General features: G+C 45.3%; 1 protein-coding gene across 2 annotated transcripts in view; it reads right to left on the bottom strand.

Moving 5' to 3' along the window:
- Window positions 1-18,702: 18,702 nt before the first annotated feature.
- MARCHF3 (membrane associated ring-CH-type finger 3) overlaps window positions 18,703-20,756 on the bottom strand; it is a 156,532-nt gene continuing 154,478 nt past the window's right edge. For both annotated transcript variants that reach the window (XM_061422920.1, XM_061422919.1), the window contains one exon: window positions 18,703-19,644. In XM_061422920.1, coding sequence (XP_061278904.1) covers window positions 19,486-19,644 — 159 coding nt within the window. In that variant the 3' untranslated portion in view covers window positions 18,703-19,485. The remainder of the gene's footprint in view (window positions 19,645-20,756) is intronic.

Below are 20,756 nucleotides of genomic sequence, written 5' to 3'. Positions count from 1 at the left end.
CCTGCTGTCTGTTTTAACTTTAAAGACATTTTGAGGGGATAAAAATAATTTGGCTTCTTGTTTGAACTAGGTTTTTCTTTAAGGTTCTGACAATGGGAAGATAAACACACAGACTCTTTTGGGGTCTCCCCTGTTTTCAGTACCCTGCTGTCATTAATAATAGCACTTAAAATAAAAGCAATAATAATAGCTAATTTTTTTGGAGCCCAGTTATCATTTATATTTTTTAGCTTATTAACAGTAAGACCTTTTAAAATCTCTTTAAGAAAGCCATGTGGGAACATAGGGACTATGGGAGAAATTGGGGAAGATATTCCTTTTAAAGGAAAAAGATGGAGATAATATTTCTAGAATCTAGTTTTACTGTCTTAAAATATGGAAGAAATATTCAGCAGTGGCCACAGGACTGGAAAATGTCAGTTTTCATTCCAATCCCAAAGAAGGGCAATGCCAAAGAATGTTCAAAATATCACACAATTGCACTCATTTCACATGCTAGCAAGGTAATACTCAAAATCCTCCAAGCTAGGCTTCAACAGTACATGAACCAAGAACTTCCAGATGTATAAGCTGGATTTAGAAAAAACAGGAATCAGAGATCAAATTGCCAACATCCATTGGATCATAGAAAAAGCTAGAGAAGTCTAGAAAAAGATCTGCTTCGTTGACTATGCTAAAGCCTTTGACTGTGTGGATCACAATAAACTGGAAAATTCTGAAAGAGATGGAAATACCAGACCACCTTACCTGCCTCCTGAGAAACCCGTATGCAAGTCAAGAAGCAACAATTAGAACTGAATGTGGAACAACAGACTGGTTCAAAATTGGGAAAGGAGTACATCAAGGCCGTATATTGTCACCCTATTTATTAAACATATATGCAGAGTACATCATGCAAAATGCCAGGCTGGAGGAATCACAAGCTGGAATCAAGATAGCTGGGAAAAATATCAATAACCTCAGATACACAGATGACACACCACCCTTGTTGCAGAAAGCAAACAGGAACTAAAGAACCTCTTGATGAAAGTCAAAGAGGAGAGTGAAAAGGGTGGCTTAAAATTCAGCATTCAAAAAATGAAGATCATGGCATCTGGTCCCATCAATTCATGACAAATAGATGGGGAAACAATGGAAACATTGAAAGACTTTATTTTCTTGCACTCCAAAATCACTGTGGATGGTGACTCAGCCATGAAATTAAAAGATGCTTGCTCCTTAGAAGAAGAGCTATGACAAACCTAGATAGCATATTAAAAAGCAGAGACATTACTTTGCTGACAAAGGTCCATCTAGGCAAAGCTATGATTTTTCCAGTAGTCGTTTATGTATATGAGAGTTGGACCATAAAGAAGGCTGAGTGCCGAAGAATTGATGCTTTTGAACTGTGGTGTTGGGGAAGACTCTTGAGAGTCCCTTGGACTGCATGGAGATCAAATAAGTCAATCCTTAAGGAAATCAACCCTGAATATTCGTTGGGAGGACTGATGCTGAACTGAAGCTCCAATACTTTGGCCACCTGATGTGAAGAGCTGACTCATTGGGAAAGACCCTGATGCTAAGAAAGATTTAAGGCAGGAGGAGAAGTGGTCGACAGAGAATGAGACGGTTGGATGGCATCACCAACTCAATGGACGTGAGTTGAGCAAGCTCCAGGAGATGGTGAAGGACACGGAAGCCTGGAGTGCTACAAAGAGGTCGAAAAGAGTTGGGCGCGCCTGAGTGACTGAACAACACTGATTAAAATACGGTATGAATGATAGAAAATGCAGGGAGGTGTGTGCTGTGTGAGGTAGTTCTATATGGTGATAACTAGGGTGTCATTTGTTAGGCATTTGGGGGATTTTTATCTTGTGATTGATTTAGCTCAGTGAGTTCATCTTGTAGAAAGTAGAATATCCAAATTCTCCCTAGACTGAGCTGATGATAACAATTCAGAAGCTAATCCAGAGTCAGTGTTTGCCTTTCTCTTAAAATATTCCTGCAGTAAGCTGTGCAAAGATTAGCAGCTTACACTTGAAAATAACTCACGAAGTCTCAGAATTTCTGTGCTCTGCAGATTTACTGCGCACTCTGGTGCTGTCGCAGACACAAGATAAATGCTGGGTTAGAAATCCTGTCTGGTGAAGCAGATAAAATGGTAACTTTTCCACGCAGATTTGTCTTCAGAACGAGAATGGCAGTGCTGTGTGTGGCCCAAATTGGTTGTGAAAAGTTGCCACAAGATGGGGTTCTCGTCATCAGGATCCAACCTAGGTACTTTTACTGCCGGATAAATTAGGTTATAGAAATCACTTTAATAGGCATTAAGAAGGGTAGTTTTAATACAGAGGAGTATTATATATGCTCGTGAAATTTAGACTGAAAATTCAGGACTCAGTTAATACGTAGTTGGGTGCCACTGAACATGTGGCAGGAGACTTTGGGGTCTATTTAAAATGACAGACTTTATACCAAAGAGAAGTTTCCTGAACGTGAGCTGCACCTACGGCTGTTCCCACAGAGCGTCATGGGGACAGAGACTCAGAGGCTGCCTCTCTGTGCAGTAGATGCGACTTGGCATCAGAGGAGGTTAGGGCTGCATTATTGAACTGTTTCATAACGAGGTGGAATTTCCCCCTTTTATCTTGTCTTCAGTGGTCTGGTTTCACTACTGTGTTTAGATACAGATTTATTTTCTTCTCACCTCAGAGTTTTTGACCAAGAAAATTCTGGATGCTCATATTTCGTTGAGTATTAGTTCATCCCCTTTTGCTGTTCTTCCCTTTTGGGATTTCTCTCAGGCTTACACTGAACCTATCCTTTTCCAGGTTTTAGGTTTCTTTGTGCTGTAGTCTCAGTAACTTAGTATTTGCCTCACTAATTATGTCCACAGCCTTGTCTAATCTTTTTATCCCACTTGTAGTTTCTAGTTTGCTTAACTGTACTTTTCATTTCTGAAACTGTGTTTGATATTTTTTCATATTTGGCTGTTCCTTATTCAATTTTTAAAAAAACTATAGTTTTCTTCCTTTGAAAAGGTCATTTTAATCATACTTATTTTATAGTCTCTATATTCTTGAGTTCTTGGCAGTGCTCATGTTTTTTTTCCTCAGCTACCGAAAAATGAATGGTGATTTGTCTCCTCGTGGGGTTTTTAGGATTACAAACTTGTCTTCAGCAAGGGTTCTTTATTTTGCGAGTGGGTCCCTGTCCCAGCGTTTTGCTACAGAATAATTTGGTTGGAAGTTTCCCGTGTGTCTCCTTGGTGATGAGAAGGTACAGTGGTTTGGACCTTCACTGCTGCTTTCTCCCCTTGTGGTAGTGAAGATCCACCAGGCCACTGCTTCGGGGTGTTCTCTGGTTCTCACAGGTGACTTCCACATGCGGTCCCCCAGCCTCAGCAGGAGGTGGTTCTTGCTCTGGGCTGGTGGGTGTTGTTCTGGTCGCCTGTGTTGAGGGCTGCACGGCAGGGTTATGTGCTTTGTGCAGCAGGCCCTCTTCCTTAAATGGACTTAAAGACATGTTTCGTCTTGAGTCTCTAGTCCCTGAGGCTTCTTCAGATCGAGTTCTTTGCTCCCTTATACTTGGACATGTCTTGTTTTTCTAGGCTTGGCCCTGTATTAAAACAAAAATTAGTTCTATATTATCAGTTTTATAGTGGAAAGAAGGGATCATCTTGATCCCTTCATTCCACCATCAAGTGAGTAAGTGAAGTTGCTCAGTTGTGTCCGACTCTGCGCGACCCCATAGACGGCAGCCCACCAGCCTCCCCCATCCCTGGGATTCTCCAGGCAAGAACACTGGAGTGGGTTGCCATTTCCTTCTCCAATGCATGAAAGTGAAAAGTGAAAGTGAAGTCGCTCAGTCGTCTCCGACTCTTAGCGACCCCATGGACTGCCGCCCACCAGGCTCCTCCATCCATGGGATTTTCCAGGCAAGAGTACGGAGTGGGTTCCCATTTCCTTCTCCATACAAATAAATGTACTTTATTTGTATGTGTGTATATTTTGAAGAGATACAGTTATGCTAAATCATGCTCCTTTGAGTTTTAGTTTCTTACCCATCATCCCTTTTACCGAATCGTAAATTGCTGAGAAATTTATTTGAATGCCTCTTCTTTTCCTGGCCAAATCACATGTTTAAAACAAAGTGAGAAATTGAAAAGATTCTTTAATCTTTGCTTCTGGGTCATTGGCTTCTCAACAAAGCACAGATCTTCTTAGTTCCATTGCATGAAGTAGCAGCATGGATATGATTTTATGGGGTACCACCAGAGAAGAATGATGAAGATCAAACTTTCAAACCCCTGAAGCAGAGTTCTGGAATTTCCATGATACTTACCTGGCAAAACCCAGAATTCTGAAATTGAGACTGACTCCATTCCTCCCTACCAAAAAAAGGCACCGAAAGAGGTAATGTTTAGCATTAGATGTTTTTGCCATTTGTCTTCCTTACTAAAAGGGCTTTCAGAACCAGGTTGATGGGAATGAGGAAAATAGGCAAAATACATGTAAAGCTCACAGAGGTCATATTTGAAGTTGGAGGGAGGGAGCTCCCTCCAGTGTCAAGAGGGAGCTTGACTTTAATGTGTTGAATGGGAAGAATAGTAAACTGATGGAGCAGGACTGGGAGCCAGTGCTGCTTTGCTGTTTTAAAGGGTCAGAGTGTAGGCAGAGGACAGTTACTGAGATCCCCTGGGAGCCAGTTTACCCTGGAGACATGCATCGACAGCAGGGCGTCACCTCACTCCCTACCTCCTACCCTCACTTCCACCATACGAATTTTTCCTTCTCTTTAACAGCGCAGTAAATCCTGTCTTCTGCTGATGTTTCTCAAGAGGCAAAACGCACCTCTCAGTTTAAGGAGACAGCCTGTTCAGTAGCTTGATTACTTATAGCAATAAAACACATATTCAGGTGGATTAGTTACATGAGTACCCCAGTCCATGTGCCTTAATAATTCTCTGCATTTTGTATGCCATTTTCTTAAATAGTGCTGTTGACTTCTTTGGTTTAAAATAGAATCCTCACCTGCCTTTTAAGCCTTCTTTCATGACCCACTTGACCCGCAACTCGTGTGCCCTAATCCTCTTTGCCACTAGCATCTGGCAGCCTTCTGACTTTGTCCACACATCCGGCCTGGGGCGGTTCCCCATACAACTGTAACAGTGTCTGGTACCTTCCCTAGTCTTTGTCTTTCTTCCGTGCTTTGTGACTCCATCTGGGTAACTATTCTCAGACAGTCTGATTTGGGCTATTAAATAAGCTTGGGTATTTCCATAGCCCCCTCCATATAATCCTATGTCCTATGACAAATTAGCCATGAGTGTAAGCTAAGTGTCCATTGTGTGACCACACCAGAGGGACATGTCTGAAGATAGCAGGTCTCACGGTGGCAGAAATGGGCTTGCTAGCTTAGTGGCTGAGAGTGATCTTAGTGGCAATCTTAGATCATTGTCTTGTTTTCCAAATCCCGAGACCCAGGTACTCGTTCCCTTCATCCTTCTCTTTTCTCCTCCTTTCTCTCTATGTGAGCCAGGCAGTCTCCCAGCTCACCCCCTGCTTTAGCAAGCGCTGCTTTTTGACCTAGGCCCTGGCAGCTGGTCTATTCTCTTCCAAAACTGGGGTGGTGACCCAGCCTTCCTCTCCACGGCCAGCTCCCCACTTCTTTGGTATGCTGCCTTCCAGTGTTAAGAGGACTAAACCCAAGCTCTTTCAAGGGCCAGAATTTTCCTCTGAATCATTTCCCCAGGTGCCCATTACTCTTCAGTATTTGTCTTGCTAACAAAACAATGTTAGGAAGTTTGAGCATTGGAAAAATGAGCTGAAACGTTCCCTGAGTGCCTTTTGCCTACTTCTTATTCTGTGTTGTGAAAGAAATAGTGGGCCTGGGCTGAACTCTGGGAGGTGCAGCCGTGGGACCACTAGGACTGGTGCTTATGTTCTTCCGTGTGGGAGAGGAACTTTTGTGGAGAATGAAGGGTTTGGGCCTCAGAGCGGGGATGACTGGGTGACTCAGGGTGCCTCTTAGAAATTCCTACAGGAACCTCAAGCGGGGCCTTAGTTGTGTCGGTACCTGGGGAACGTTGGGAACCCAACCAAGAACGGGCAAGGGCAGTATCCTGGGCATGCAGTGCTGCTCTGACGCTGTGGGGAGCGCAGAATACCACAATGGTCTCGCGCTCACTCATGGAATAGCTTCAGTCTCATAAAGGAGAATGAAGGAGCCACGAGGAGGAAGAAGGGAGAAAGCGAAAGGATCAGATGTTGGTTGAATGTTCACACGGCCAGGCAGTCTGCTCAGGGGCGTCACAGCAAATGTGAACTCACTTAAGGCTCACAGTGGCACTCTGGGCAAGTGGTGTTGCTCTTGTTTGCAGATGGGGCAACTTGCCCAGCATGTGTGCATGCTCAGTTGGTCCAGCTCTTTGTGATCCCATGGGCTATAACCCTCCAGGCGCCTCTGTTCATGGGATTTCTCAGGCAAGAATAATGGAGTGGGTTGCCATGCCTTCCTCCAGGGGATCTTCTTGACCCACAAATGGAACCCTGCACTGACAGGCGGGTTCTTGACCACTGGTGCCACCCCAACTTGCCCAGAGGTTAAGTCATTTATTCATTCATTCCTTCAACTACCGTTCACTGGCGATTTAGTTTTGCTAGGCATTGCCAAGCAAGCACCTGGAATACCAAGATGAGAGATTCAGTGGTTTTCTTGGGAACTCAGTCTGATTGCCCAAGCCACATTTTTTTTTTTTGTTCCTTTTGACCCAGCGGTTTGTGGGATCCTAGTTCCCTGACCAGGGATTGAACCTGGACTCCTGCAGTGGAAGCGTGGAGGCCTAACCACTGGACCGCCAGAGCAATCCCCAGGCCACCATCTTTGATAGCTCTGCCTTTTCCGTTGTCCCAGGCAGCTGTCAGAAAATAATGTACATAGCTAGTATACCAGTGCCAATGGTGCTGCTCACTGGCCACAATGAATGGGGACAATCCCAACTGTCAGGTGACCCACCCCCAAGCCCTATTTTAAGTCTCTGGTGTTTCTGATGTTCTTTGCATTAATGGCAAATGTAATGAGTTTTATTTGCATGCTGCAGGTTAGGGAATGCTTTCATGTAGGGTAGCTGATATGTCTTTGTCAGGAGCCAGCAAGGGATTCTGCTTTCTTTCCAGAGCTCGAGCTTGTACTCATTCCGTCTGCCTCACTCTGCACTGCATTCTACCCTGTCAGATGAGATGACAAGCCACAGCCTGGATGGACTGCCCTTTCCTGAGTTGGCCATGTTTTAGGATGCATCTTCCCTGATATCAGGAAGCTGATTGATTGCTCTGGTTTAAAGTCTCCTGTGGGGTCAGCATCAGGTAAGCTATGCAGAGTTGATGGAGGGCTTAAAAGAGCAGGTTGGGCCTCAGTGAAGCAAAATGTTAGTGTCCAATCTGGGAGTGGTTCAAAGTGGCCTAGAGAGTGGTCACATATTTCCCACATCTTAGCAGGCAGTAAGGGACTGTGAATGACAGGAATTACTGGAACTATGATTCAGCTCTGATTACAAAGGAGGTGTTTTTTTCGTTTTTTTTTTTTTTATCATAGAGAACTAACTATTCTTTAAACATTCCAAGTGTAGTCATAGGTTATGTCCCAAATTTGTACTTTCCCACATGGATAGTCCTTCTCCACAGGACAGGCTATATATAGAAGGAAAAACAGCATTGTTTCCGTCTGTGAACTGGCTCTGTGAATGGGAAACCCTGGATGGGAGCAGTGGCAGTGACACTGTTGCTGTCCCTTAATAGTATGATCCCGACATTTCTCAGTGTCCTTATTTGTAAATCGAGACTAAAAAAAAAAAATTCTATTAGACCTCTGATGGTAGGATTATATTAGAACACGTAGAACAATCATACAAATATATACATAGGAATTTGAAACTAATGACTACTTCAAAATTTTTGTTGAGAATTGGGAAGTAAGGTGAGAGTCTGGTTTTGAAATGGTAGGCTGTTCATTGTTCTTAGTACATACTAGTCTACAAGTGCAGACACTGTTGGTCAGAGCCAACACTTCTTGTCGAATGAATGGTTAAACAAGGAAAACCTTGTTTTCCTTGAGATTCATTGAGATTACTGTAAGTACCACATTTTATTCATTTTGTGAATAAATACCAATTTCATCAAAGATTTATTCAGCATTTACCAACTGCCCTCCTGTGTTCTAGCACTGGCAAATACTCAGTACAGTGCTGAGTCAAAGGAAATCTTGTTCTGACCCTGAAGGAGCTTTACAGCTCAGTTTGGGCCTCAATCAAATAACCACACAAAGACGGAAAACCGCGGCTCTAGTAAGCGTGCTTCTAAAAGCAAGGCGCCCCACACAGTAGGTCTCCCGTAAGAGACCAGGGGCAGCTGGTCTCCTATAAGAGGCGGCAGGAAGGAGGCACTTGTGAACTCCGGTTTTAAACAACAGGGGCAAAGGTACCAACGTGGTCAGCCTGTCACAGACTCAAAAATGTCAAGGTGCCTCTGTGCTCAGGGCTCAAGTGGGAAATGGAGAGGATCTCTGGGCGTGTTTGGCAATCACTCCCCAGTTCTCCACTGAGACCCCATCGACGAGGAAGCCTTTTTGCTGCTGCCAGTTGGTCACCCCTCTCCGAGTGCTCTCCGAGCGTGGGGCCTGCACACAGCCAAAGCTCAGCTGTCTGCACGTGAGTGCTGGTGCACTGACTTGTCTGTGTTTGATGCAGGGAACTGAGATGGCAGGATTCCTCTTGTCTTCAAACTGATGGCTCTAGGTTATTATCAAATTTTCATTTAAATAAGTAATTCCAGCCTTCAGCTGAGAGAGGGGACAGCTGCATTGCCAGGCAGAGCCTCCCTGGGATGCTAAAGCTGCACGGGACAAACCAGGGGGACTGAGCCCCTGCCTCCCTGCCTAGTTTGCTGGAAGGAGTAACTGGGTATTCGGCAACTCTTTCCCAAACTGCATGATGAAGGTTGGGAAACACTGAATTATGAAATAAAGGAAGGCAGTTGGGGTGCTTTCGTCATCCTTGGCTCATGAATGCTAAGTTACAGTAATGGGCTTATCCCTGTGATGGTGTATCACAGGGTGCCGTGCTATTTAGCAAGTTTTTTTTTTCAGTGTTTTATTATCAACAGACTCAGAATGTGTGAGCTGACCTGTGAATGACTGGATTGTTATAAGTGGAAAACAAGTGAATGGCTCATGCATTCTATCTCAGGGGAAGTGAGGAAACCAACAGGATTCTGGAAGGTTGTTGTTTGAGGAGGCTTGTTCAATTCCAGGGAGAGAGTTCAGTCGTGCCCGACTCTGTGCGACCCCAGAGACGGCAGCCCACCAGGCTCCCCCGTCCCTGGGATTCTCCAGGCAGGAACACTGGAGTGGGTTGCCATTTCCTTCTCCAATGCATGAAAGTGAAAAGTGAAAGTGAAGTCACTCAGTCGTGTCCAACTCTTAGCGACCCCATGGACTGCAGCCCACCAGGCTCCCGTCCATGGGATTTTCCAGGCGAGAGTACTGGAGTGGGGTGCCATTACCTTCTCCGTGAGCTTGTCTACTCCCCATTAACTGACTTATACAGCAACTGTCCCCATCTGAAGGCTATTATGGAAGAGCTGCCGGGAAGTTGTGAGTAGGGAAGTGTCCTTCCCTCCTCTCACCGCCCTGACCTGGGCAGGGCTTACGGCCACTTCTTTCCCCTGTCTTCTTTGCAGGGTCCACTTTTGCTTCTTACACCTGCTGGCTCATTCTTTTTCCTCCTCTGATCACCCTGTTCCAGGTTCTTCTTTCCTGAGTGGTGCTGAACTCAGGAGTGTGGGTGGGGAAGAAGGAGGAGGGGTTTCAGACGATGTCACCCTGAGACACTCTGATACGGACACCAAAAAGAGTTGGCCTGTCCCAGGATTCTCTTAATGCTGTGTGTGTGACAGAGTGTGTATGTGTGTGTTTTTTTTTAAGGAATTCTGGTTTTATTTATTATTTTTTGTTGTGCCTCACGGCGTGTGGGATCTCACTTCCCTGACCAGGGATCGAACCCGTGCCCTCTGCGATGGCAACACAGAGGTTTAACTGCTGGAGCATGAAGGAATTCTCCAGGGTGTGTGTGTATTTATTTGGAGTATAGCTGATTTGCAATGTTATGTTGGTTTCAGGGGAACAGCAAAGTGATTCAGTTGACACATATATCCACTCTTTCTTAGGTTCTTTCCCCATATAGGTCATTACAGATGATTGAGTAGAATTCCTCGTGCTAAGAAGTAGGCCCTTGTTAGTTACCTATTTTGTATGTAGTCGTGTGTATATGTCAATCCCCATGTCCCAATTTATCCCCTGCCTTCCCCCTTGGTAACCGTAAGTTTGTTTTCTACATCTATGCCTATTTCTGTTTTGTAAATAAGTTCATTTGAACAATTTTGTTGTTGTTGTTGTTAGATCCCACAAAGAAGCGATATCATAGGATATTTGTCTTTCCCTTTATGATGGGGGTTTTAATGTGCACCTGTGCATGGCATGTGTGGGTCTATGGGAGTGTGTACTTTCTGGTTCACAATCACTTTTAAATTGTTAAGTTAGTTTTTCTCTAGGAGAAGAACCCTGTTTTTGATTCTTGGTCTAGGTATTGTTAACTCATTTTGGACCCAAAGAGGGTTTGACTGACAAAGCTTTCTCCTCATTTTGCCTTTAGGGTGGCAAGTCTCTGTTATCCCCCAGGACCCACTAGGCACATCCTCCTTGTCCTGGGTGGGGATAGATCAAACCACGAAACAGTTGATCTTGCCTTGTGTAACAGCGCTAAGAAAAATGACCAGGCTTGACCTTACAGCCTCTGATTCCGGCCCCGCCTTGGTTTCTGTGTTCTTGCGAAGCCTCTCCCTCCTACGGCACTGGCTTCAGCCCTCTCTCCCTCCGCTCCCTGTTCCTGGCAGAGTGGGGAGGCCTGTTAGAGAGTTTGTGTCAGGCAGCTGTGCCCTACTTTTTGTTTCTTTTTTTAAATAATTTTTTTACAGTGGAAAAGTTTAAACCTGTATAGAAGTAGAGAGAATAGTATGATGAACCCCGTGTACTCAGTTTCAATAATAATCTGCTTCTGGTCAGTCTTGTGTCTTTCATAGGCGTGCACTCTGCTCTGCTATCCCGTGGAATCTCAGATATTGCACAACTTCTTCATAAATCCTTCAGAACGTAGTGTGGAAAAACTCAAATGAACTTTTTGGCCAACCCAGAGACAAGGGCTGATGCTTATATTTATAAACATAACCATCATTCTGTAACCATACCTAAAACGATTCCTTAATACAATCAAATATCCACTGTTCAAAGTTCCCTGATAGTCTCATAATTTAAAAAATTTGGGCGTTGTCTGAATCAGGATCCAAACAAGGTCCACATCTTGTATTTGTTGATATCAGTTTTTCAAGTCTAAATGAATTATCCACCTGAAAGTGTCAATAGTGATGCCGCTCTTTGCTGTTAAATGTCAGTGTCGTTTAATGAACTATTGATCCCCCTCACTGCTGTAAACTAATAGCCAGCAGTGCTTGATCACACGCAGGTTGTCTTTTGCAGGAATATTTCCCGGTTCCTACCTCGTCACATCGGGAGGTACCCAGCGTCAGATTTTCCCCTTCTCCTGATGTAAAGATCCATCTGTGAGTTTGGGTGATGAAGGTCTGACTTCTCTCATAAAGTGCCCCATCAGCTAATGGTTTTAGCACCTGCTAATGATCATTAGGCACATCGATGATTTCATTTAGATTCTGTCATTATTTCTACATTTTTTAGATGCAAGTCTTCTCTAAAGAACTTTCCTTCATCAATTATACCCCAAGGTACAGAGCACACAAGGCATTTTTTAAAAAAGCCATTATCGGAATAATGGTTCAGTTCTTTAGCACTCTCCAAAGGTGGCCAGTGAGCTGTTTTTTTTTTTTTTTTTTTAGCATCATTATAAACTTGTGACTTTTAACATAGATGATGTATAACAATTCAGTGCAATCTTATTCTCTGTGCTGCTCATACTGTTTCACCTTAGGCTGGTGGCAGCCTGTTTGGGTTTTATCCTCTGTCCTCTGGACATGACCACAGGAGTCCCCCCCTTGCCTTCTGGTATGACAAGGTGCTCCATATTCATCTTACACTTTCCCTGTCTCTGACCTAGACTCAGACATTTCTCTGAGAAGACCTGATTTGTCTTAGTAGGAAAACAGTATGTAGAAACCACAACCAGTTATGCCCAGTTTTTTAAGGCTTTGCATAAATAACAATGAGCTTGTAAGAGATCTCTATACACAGAGGAGACCCAAGTGGTGTGCAGCAGTGTGACCGACAGCCACTGCATTTTCCACCAGGTTCATTAAACAAAATAAACCCCACCCGAGCTCCCTTAAATGGAGTATGATTTTGCAGACCTGCTTGAGTATGATTCCCAGCCCTCCTCCTGGGATGAATTAGATACACCCACAAGCATTCAATCTTTTCTAACCCTTCCGTGAGCACAGGCTTCTGAGAGGAGATGGTCAGGCTGTGGATTCTCCAGTCCTCTGTGCTTTAAAGGCTGCTGAGGGCAGAGCAGCTATTGTTCTGTAAGACCAGCCAGGCTGCCACACCCCTTCCAGAGTGGTGTGTACGTGCCCTTGGACAGGTTGTTGCACACACAGACCTCCTAACTCAGGATTGCTAAGTTTGTGGTGAGATGTCCGTGAAGCCTGGGTCCTGTGCCCTCATAGACTATAGAAGAGATCCAGTGGTACCCAGACAACAGAATCTTAGATCACTGCCCATAGACTCTCTCTCATCATCTTTCTCTGTGGTCTGGGGCCAGGGTCCTGGTAGCCCCTTGCTGCTGAGAGTTCTTGCAGAGGGTAAGCTGTGAGCCAGTGTCCCGTGGATGTCACCAAACTGCCTGGTACCCTCAGCTGCTAAGCTGGAGGCATCAGATGTAGTTGGCCCTGCATTTACTCAGAAGGGACAGTGAGAAGAAAGGTAAATGATAGAGAAAAGCCAGTGACATTTTCAAGCTCTGTAGAAGAGTATATTTGTATGTTAGAAAAGTTATTTGCTAATTTCTCCAAAGCCAGTCTGAGCTTCCTGTTTAAGGGGCAGGAAAACAGTTCTAGTTGCTGTACGATGGAAGTGGTGCCTCTCGCCCACTGTGGGGCTTGCTCACTGCCTCCTGGCCTCGAAGGGCCTCCATGTACTAATAGGTCTGTGATGGGTGTTCTGCACAGTTGGCCTCCGGTCACTCCTAGGCATTTTCTCCTACAAATCTTCAGACTGACTTTAAAAAAGTCTTAACATCAACAGGCTTTAAGCTTTATCTGAGAATAAAATGCAGTTCATGTCTCCTAAGTATTACTTATTTGCAGCTGGGTTAAAAGTCACAGATACCTTCTTGCTGTGAGCCAGGAGGGGATGGAGAGGGGAGGGGGAGTGGGCGGTCATTCGTTTTTCATACAGGAGTGGCCCACATGGCACAGATCTTTTCCTGCCAAGCACTTCATCACCTTTTGTAAACCCAGGGCCCCCAAGAGCCAGGAAACCAGATGAGGTTACTCAGAATTTTAGAATAAAAAAGGACCCAAGACTTCAGCAGTGAGGTGAGATCTAGCCCAGATCCCCAGTATATGAAGCGGAGGTAAAGTGGCTGGGTGGGGCTGGGCTACCAGGGCCAAGGTTGTGGGCGTTCTTCCCGTGCCCTGTCCCCTGCAGCAATCCAGGGCTCCAGGAAGGGCCTGGCCGCCCACTAGAACAGGAGAGAGCTGGCCTGGAAGGGGATCCACAAACTGAGAACGAATGCAAAAGTCAGCAAAGGTGCAAGTGAGAGGTAACAAGCGTTCCTTTACACCAGCACTAACCAGTGAGAAATTGGAATAGAAAATCAGACATCACTTATTGTACCATAGCAACACAACTGTAAACTATTTAGAAATTTAACAAAGGAGGCACAAGAATTACTGACATTTAGAACTCTCTTTACAGGATGGAAAGAATGGCTGAATAAATGGTGTTATGATTATCATATGAGATTGGCTAAAAACTGTAAAGATTTGTAAAGATTGTAATTTTCATGAAATTGTGTAAATTCACTACAATTCCGATCACAAGTCCATCAAGACTTAAAATGACTTAACAAAATTATTCTAAAATGTATACACCAGAATAAAAAGCCTGTTCCCAAGTAACTAAGTCAGTTTTGAAAAATAGAGTGAGGTTGGTGGGGGACTGGGGAGGAACTGCTATTTCCACTAGATAATGAGGCACATTATGAAGCCATTAGTAAGAAAAACAGTGAAGTAACAAGGGAACAGACAAAAGGGTTAAAGTCGTAAACTGAGTATGCAAAACCAGATAATGTTTATATGGGAGAGGAGGCACCATCCAGGTGACACCACAGGTGAATGAAGAAAGGAGACTGTTTAGAAGATGGTGATGGCAAACCACCTGCCTTAGGGAGATAAAGTTGGATCCTTATGTCAAACACAGAGGAACTCTAGATCAATGGAATACCTAAAGGCGATCCATAAAACCATAAAGATAAAGGAAGAAAATGTGGGAGACTATCTTTGTGATTTTAGAAAGAGAAAGGACTTCTAAAATGTAAATAAGATGACCCATAGTACAAAACTCATGAGGTTGAGATCACTAAATTAGAGGGTGGTTTGTTAGGTAACAATGGGTAAGATCGTTGTAAGGATTAAAGGAGGTAATCTTCAAAGTGCTGAGCAGTGCGTGGCTTGTGGGAAGTGCTTGACACTGTACACATTTGTGGAGTAAAATAGAATAGGGGCCTGTATTGGCTCATGGTGACAGAAACTATGTCATGGACTAAAATATATGAATAACTCAATTCTTTGTACCTGGCGCCCACAAATGAGATAAAATAAAACCTCTTATAGGTCCATCTATTCATTGCCTTTATGGGTAATTGTGGCCCAGTAGGTGCAAAGTGTATCCGAAAAAGAAAAAAATTAATTTTTCAAAAGAAGTAAAACTTCCTGAGCCATCTCCTTCTGCTGTCTTTGTGCATGGAATTCAGAACCTCTGAGAAGGCACTAGATATATGAGCTCAGTGACTCACGAGTCCCTCATTTCTGGGAACACAGACAACTGATGGACTATATTTGTTTTCCTCTGTAGCGCGAGATCCAGAACTGGCACATTTTTCATCTGTGATGAATTCTTAATTAGCCATAGGCTCCAGTATCAGGAAATGCCAAGATAATTGAAATCCACGTGTGATTCAGAGATCTCAATCAAGTCAGTCGTTTCAACCTCCAGGAGGATCTCTCACAGTTCTTTGTGCTCCCAAGCAGTGTGCTGTATAAATATGTGTTGATTATTTAAAATTAATCCCTCGTCATTTTTTTTTTTTAATCCCTCGTCTTTTTGAAAAGGATTTAAAACTCTTCATGGTTCTTCAAATCATTGGTCAAAGTTGTTAAAACCCAGGCAATCGGCCAGGCGTTAGCAACAGTGAATAGAAGGTGAGAGAAGGGTGCTGATGTTCATTCATGAGCTGCCTACTGGGCACCTTCAAAATCCTGTAAGGACTGTCTGAGGTAGGTGTTATCCCCATTTTATAGATGCAGAAACTGAGGCCTCCATAGGGGGGAGCCCTTGCCCACAACCCCCCGCTGGTACACTGCAAACCCAGGGTGACAGGCTCATAGCTGGTCCTCTCCCGCTCTGTCCCACTGAGAAGCAAGGAGTCAGGCTCACCCCAGGGCAGCTCAACAGTGAGGCAAAGGCAGAGAGGCCCAAAGCCAGCTACTCGACAAAAAGACTTTCATAGTCAGAAAAGGTAGATCGTGGGACATAATAGAAATGACACATGTTGGACAGGGTCTGCAATTTCCCGGGTTATCATTATCTAGAGCTGATTTCTCATGACTGCAGCCTTCGTGGCATGAAGCCTCTGGCCGGCAGCCTGCGAGATCCTGCATGTGCTTGGCTGGGAGGGATGGTGTCCAGCCAGGTCTGTCCTGGTCCCAACATCTCAACCTAAAATAATTCTGGACCCTGTCCCCACCCGCTGGCCCACTTCCCATCCCACTTAAAGCTTCAGAATCATAACCTGTAAATCTGTTTCAGCCTGAGCTCTGCCCACCCTATGGCTGGTCTGCCGGGAGGTTCTGGGAAGACACTGCATGAAAGTGGAGAGGGAACATGTGCCTGTTCACTTCCCTTCCTCCTTAGGGTCTTCCAGCCTGGGGACTCTTCCTGGGAGGACAGGATGAAGACAGAGGTTTCATGCACGCCAGGCCTTTCTGTGAGCTGCATGGAGCTTTGGGGCTAGGCAGACCCAGGCGGGGCTAAGAGAAATCCAAGGGGAGGGAGTCTCCAGCTGGCTGGGGCCCCAGTGCAGGTAGCTGGGCTGCCCATTCACTTCCATATTCTTCTTTGGCTTTTCGGCATCCTCAGATGAGTTATTAGCCCAGCCGCATGCAAGTGGCCACCGTGGCACTGGGGGTACAGGGAGGGAGACCTGTACATGAAAACCAATTATAGGCAACTTCTAAGTCAAACTACTTATGTCTCCTTAATTGGATTTTACAGCTCATCTGAACTCCTGCTCAGTGCTATGAGGAGCTGGAGGATTCAGCTGCATGCTCTGTGTTCCTGTTCTTCCCCAGAGGAGAAGCAGCAGCAGCACGCTGGTGATGACACATGGGGATGGCGAGAGTGCCCTGGACTTGTTCTGCTGTTCCTTTCCCCTCTGGCATTGCTGCTGTGACACACATTTTTCTCTAAGCTTCTCAAGGAGAGGATACAGCAAGGGGCACCGAGAGAGGACTGTGTAAGGGGTCAGAGGATGGAAGCAGTGAGCCAGCAGGATCCTTTACCTGCCCCGCCTGTGCCTTTTCCTGTTTCAAAAAGAAAGAAGCAGAGAGGGAGAGAGTGTAATACAAGGCTAGCCAGGCCACTGGTAACGCAGACAGCGCCTTCATGCCCGTCAGGAGTACACTCAGCTTTAGAAGATGCAGTGTGGCTTGGTGACAGATGCAGAGCCTAGACCAGAGCTCCCACTGCCTCTGTCCTCTTGGCTGGTGTCTTGTGCTTATGGCTGCAGTTCCCTGGACTCTCCTGCCTTGAACGACCTCAGGGTTAAAGGGCCAAGAGGGGATGAAGTGTCTTCCAAGAACTTTCAGAATCCCAGACGGGCCATGGTGCTGAGGGAGATCAGCCTCACACAGGCAGAGGCTGGGTGGGGAGGCACTGATGCTTCTCTCAGCTGGTAAGGTGTCCTGGCCACCACCCCACGTGCAGCCCACTCCCGACGCATGAACTCTATTTAATTTCCCGGGTGGAGATGCCTATATAGGGAAGGGGCGTGGCTCAGGCACAGTACCACCTTGCCAACCTTCCCGGGTCCAGAAGCCCCAGCAAGATGCTGGAACCTGCCTGCCTTTGCTATTTGGCTTCATTGTATCTCCTGAACCAAAACAGCAGGAATTTTCTGCAGTCAACCTCAACAGGAAATAATCCCAGGAATCTGCTGCTTCTCCCTTAATTCATGGAAAACACAGAAAGGACAAGTTCCTCTCAGGAGTGTTTGTGCCACTCTGTTGAGAGGTGTCACTGGTTCGTCCCACAGCTCGGGGACCCAGGCTGGGTGGACGTCGTTTATCAACGATGGTACAGGGAGGCAGTTTGCAAGCTACCAAGTTGGCCTCTTGGCTCTGGAAATTTAATGTGTGACAGCTGCGTGCAGCCAGTGGTGTCCAGCATTTTAAAAAGGTCAATTAAGAAACGGCTGATGGCGGAGCAGCTCATGACAGCCCAAGGGGGTGAGCAGGGCCGAGTAAACAGAAGGGCTGAGACGTATATTACTGGAATTGAAGTGTCGAAGTGAAGCGTGGTGGGGAGGAAATCTATTATCACAAGCCATAAAGCACATCTGAGTTTTGCAGCGGAAAGCAGTACAGCTGTTTCCCTCCCCAGACAGCACAGGGAGCGGTCTGTGAACGGAGGGCTTGGCAGACAAAGGCGACACCTGCATGGCTTGATCAGTCTGCAGACAAAATTGTTACCCTCCTCACTGCCAGTTCTTTTGCACTTCCTGGAGGAGCACAAGGCAGACGCTGAAGTGATAGTCACAATGTGGGTCATGTTCTAGAAATCCATATTTTAAGCCTTCCCCCAAGGTTGGGCTCCACCTTCTCTTCAGGGCACGTGGGTGAGTGGGCGGATGGGAGCCTGAGTGCCACCGTGAGCAAGTGCCTTTCCCCAGACGCACGTCTGCTCCCTGGCTTCAGTGGACACCCAAATGCAGGGAAAGTCTAGACCTTTTACATTGAGAGGGAGTCCTTAGAGAAAGCCTATTTCAGCCTGTGACAGAATCGGCTCATGGGTGGGGGAAGGCAATGCACGGGGCTCTTTTTCGGAAATCAGACAAAGGGGTCTTAAGACTGCTCGGACAGGCTTTTTTTTTTTTTTTGCTATATCTACCTGTCAAGCTAGAAATTCAGCAGAGCAATGGGAGTGCTAATTGAAATGCAAAACAGGTCCAGAGTTCCTAGAAATGTCTAATGATCCTCCAATTCATTGCGAATGCAGAATTCAGACCTGCACTAAGTGAAATGGGAGTAAGAACACCAACCTTTTTGCTTTCCCTTCTTTTTATCTTTCCTTTTTCATATCTACTTTGGGAAGCCTCACAGGTTTTATGATTTAAAAAAAATAGTATAGCCATCAGTGGGGTTTGTCTTTCACACACTGGGTATTTATTATTAGAAAATAGCTTCTATCAGCTGTCAGTACCAAACAAGTTGAAAGGAGCGTGCTTCTCACCATAAATTGTTTTTCTCCTTAATGAAGTTTAAATAGTTCACTGTGGGGAGAGTTGTCACGCCTTTTTTTTTTTCTTTAAAAACTGAATAATTAAATGGATTTTAGTACAAAACATCCTTCAAATATGACTTGTCCTGCAGTTATGCTGTCCCCTTGAGTAAGGGACTTGGAAGAGATGGAAAAGACCACTCAAGCTATCAAATTACCCCAAAGAATCTATAGTAAAAACTGGGAAACAAACCAATCAACCCAAACAAAACCCATCCAAACCAGGAAACCAGTTTTAACGTTGGCTTTTCAATTTTGATTATCATCTAAGTTTAATATATATATATATATATATTTATATTTGAAATAGTAATAAAAAAGGAAGAATTTAATTGCATCCTTAGCAGGACAACCTTCCTCACATGTGAAAGAGGTGTTCAGAAAATTCCATATCTGCTAAATAAACATGTTTGGCAGCTTAGCAAATATCATATGATTGCAGCATCCATGATTTGAAGTCAAAGAGCATTCATTCTCTTTCTTCGGGCGGAGTCCGTTGGTCAGGGCGATGTGATTACATGGCTCTGGATGTTCTTCGACCCACAGGCTTGAGGAAGGGTTTGGGAGTGGCTCAGTGTATGGCCCCAGTGCAGAAACTTCCAAACCCCAAACAACAAATCAACCAACCAACCAAACACACAAACATCAAACAATTGTCTCCTTTGAGTTCCTCTTGGCAGAGTGGAGGCCCAGCAGGGACTGCTGGTTGGAAGGGATGTTGACAGACTTTGGAATGAGGAGAATCACCCTCTGATTGGTCCGACGCCATTCGTTGTACAATCGACAGTGGTACCTAAATGACACCTGGGGTTGGGAGAGGAAAAACAAGAGAAGGCTTCAGGTAACGGAAGCTGCTTATCAATTCAAACAACCTATGTGCCATTTAAAACAGTTCCAAACATCAGTACAGCTGGGCAAGAGCCTGGGGCAAAACTGCTCTAGCAGGTAGATGCGTGCTGAGTCTGAGGTTCAACCAAACAGCACTCGTGCCCTGAACACAGGGGCAGGGCTCCCCTCGTGCCTCTTCATCCTGGGCCAAATCATAGTAATAATAGGAAATGATGTTCCTCCTGAGCCTGGACTTATTTTCAGAGTAGTGGTTTGGACCCCACAGGAGAAGAAAGCTGGTTGGGGGTTGTGAGCAGAGCGGGTTCAGCGCCAGTCTTCACGCAGCTGTGGGACTAGGCAGCATGCTCTTTTGGTCATCGAGTTTCTCTCTGTTAAATGAGAGGGATGCGAGGGCTTCGCACACCCTTCTGTAGGTTGGATGTTGCACAACTCAAAGGACCCCATTCACAGTATGACAAGAAGGGCACCCTTCGTACTGAGATATGGACAACCTGCACCACTGTACTTGGCAGCCCCTGTGAATGATCCCCACTGCCCCCAGCTCCATGGCTTCCAGTGCAGAAGCTTCAGCATGGGCACCAGCTCCCCTGATGAGTTCTTCCTGAGCCAGCGCCTCAGCATGGCATCAGTGCCCTGTACACCATTGCCCTTGTTTCTCCCTCTCGCTGCACTAGAAGCATCTTGTTGAGGGCAGGGGCTTTTGTTGTATTCATCTTCGCATGCTCTGCACTGGTCACAGTGCCTGGTGCTTAGGAAGTTGCTCAGTTAAGTTCACCGAGTGAATGGATGAGTGAATAAATATCCTGTACCTTCTAATTGCAACACTGCTCTTAGACTTAGGCCTCTCTTACACAATACACGACGGCACGAGCAGTAGACTCATCATCAGCTGTGACATAACTATACCCACAAAGTGCTTGCTGCTTGTGTAAATATACTCGAATGAGATGCTTGCTAGCTTCTGTGGCTTGCTTTGGAGAAGACTGGAGAAAAGCGTTTTATCAATTTTCCCAGGAAATTCAAAGAATCGATTCTTCTGAAGATGTATAAACTACCTTTTAGTTTGA

Source organism: Bos javanicus, chromosome 7 (genome assembly GCF_032452875.1).
Source record: "Bos javanicus breed banteng chromosome 7, ARS-OSU_banteng_1.0, whole genome shotgun sequence".
NCBI lineage: Eukaryota > Metazoa > Chordata > Mammalia > Artiodactyla > Bovidae > Bos > Bos javanicus.
Note: the sequence above shows the minus strand (reverse complement) of the source record. Positions and strands in the feature narration are given on the sequence as shown.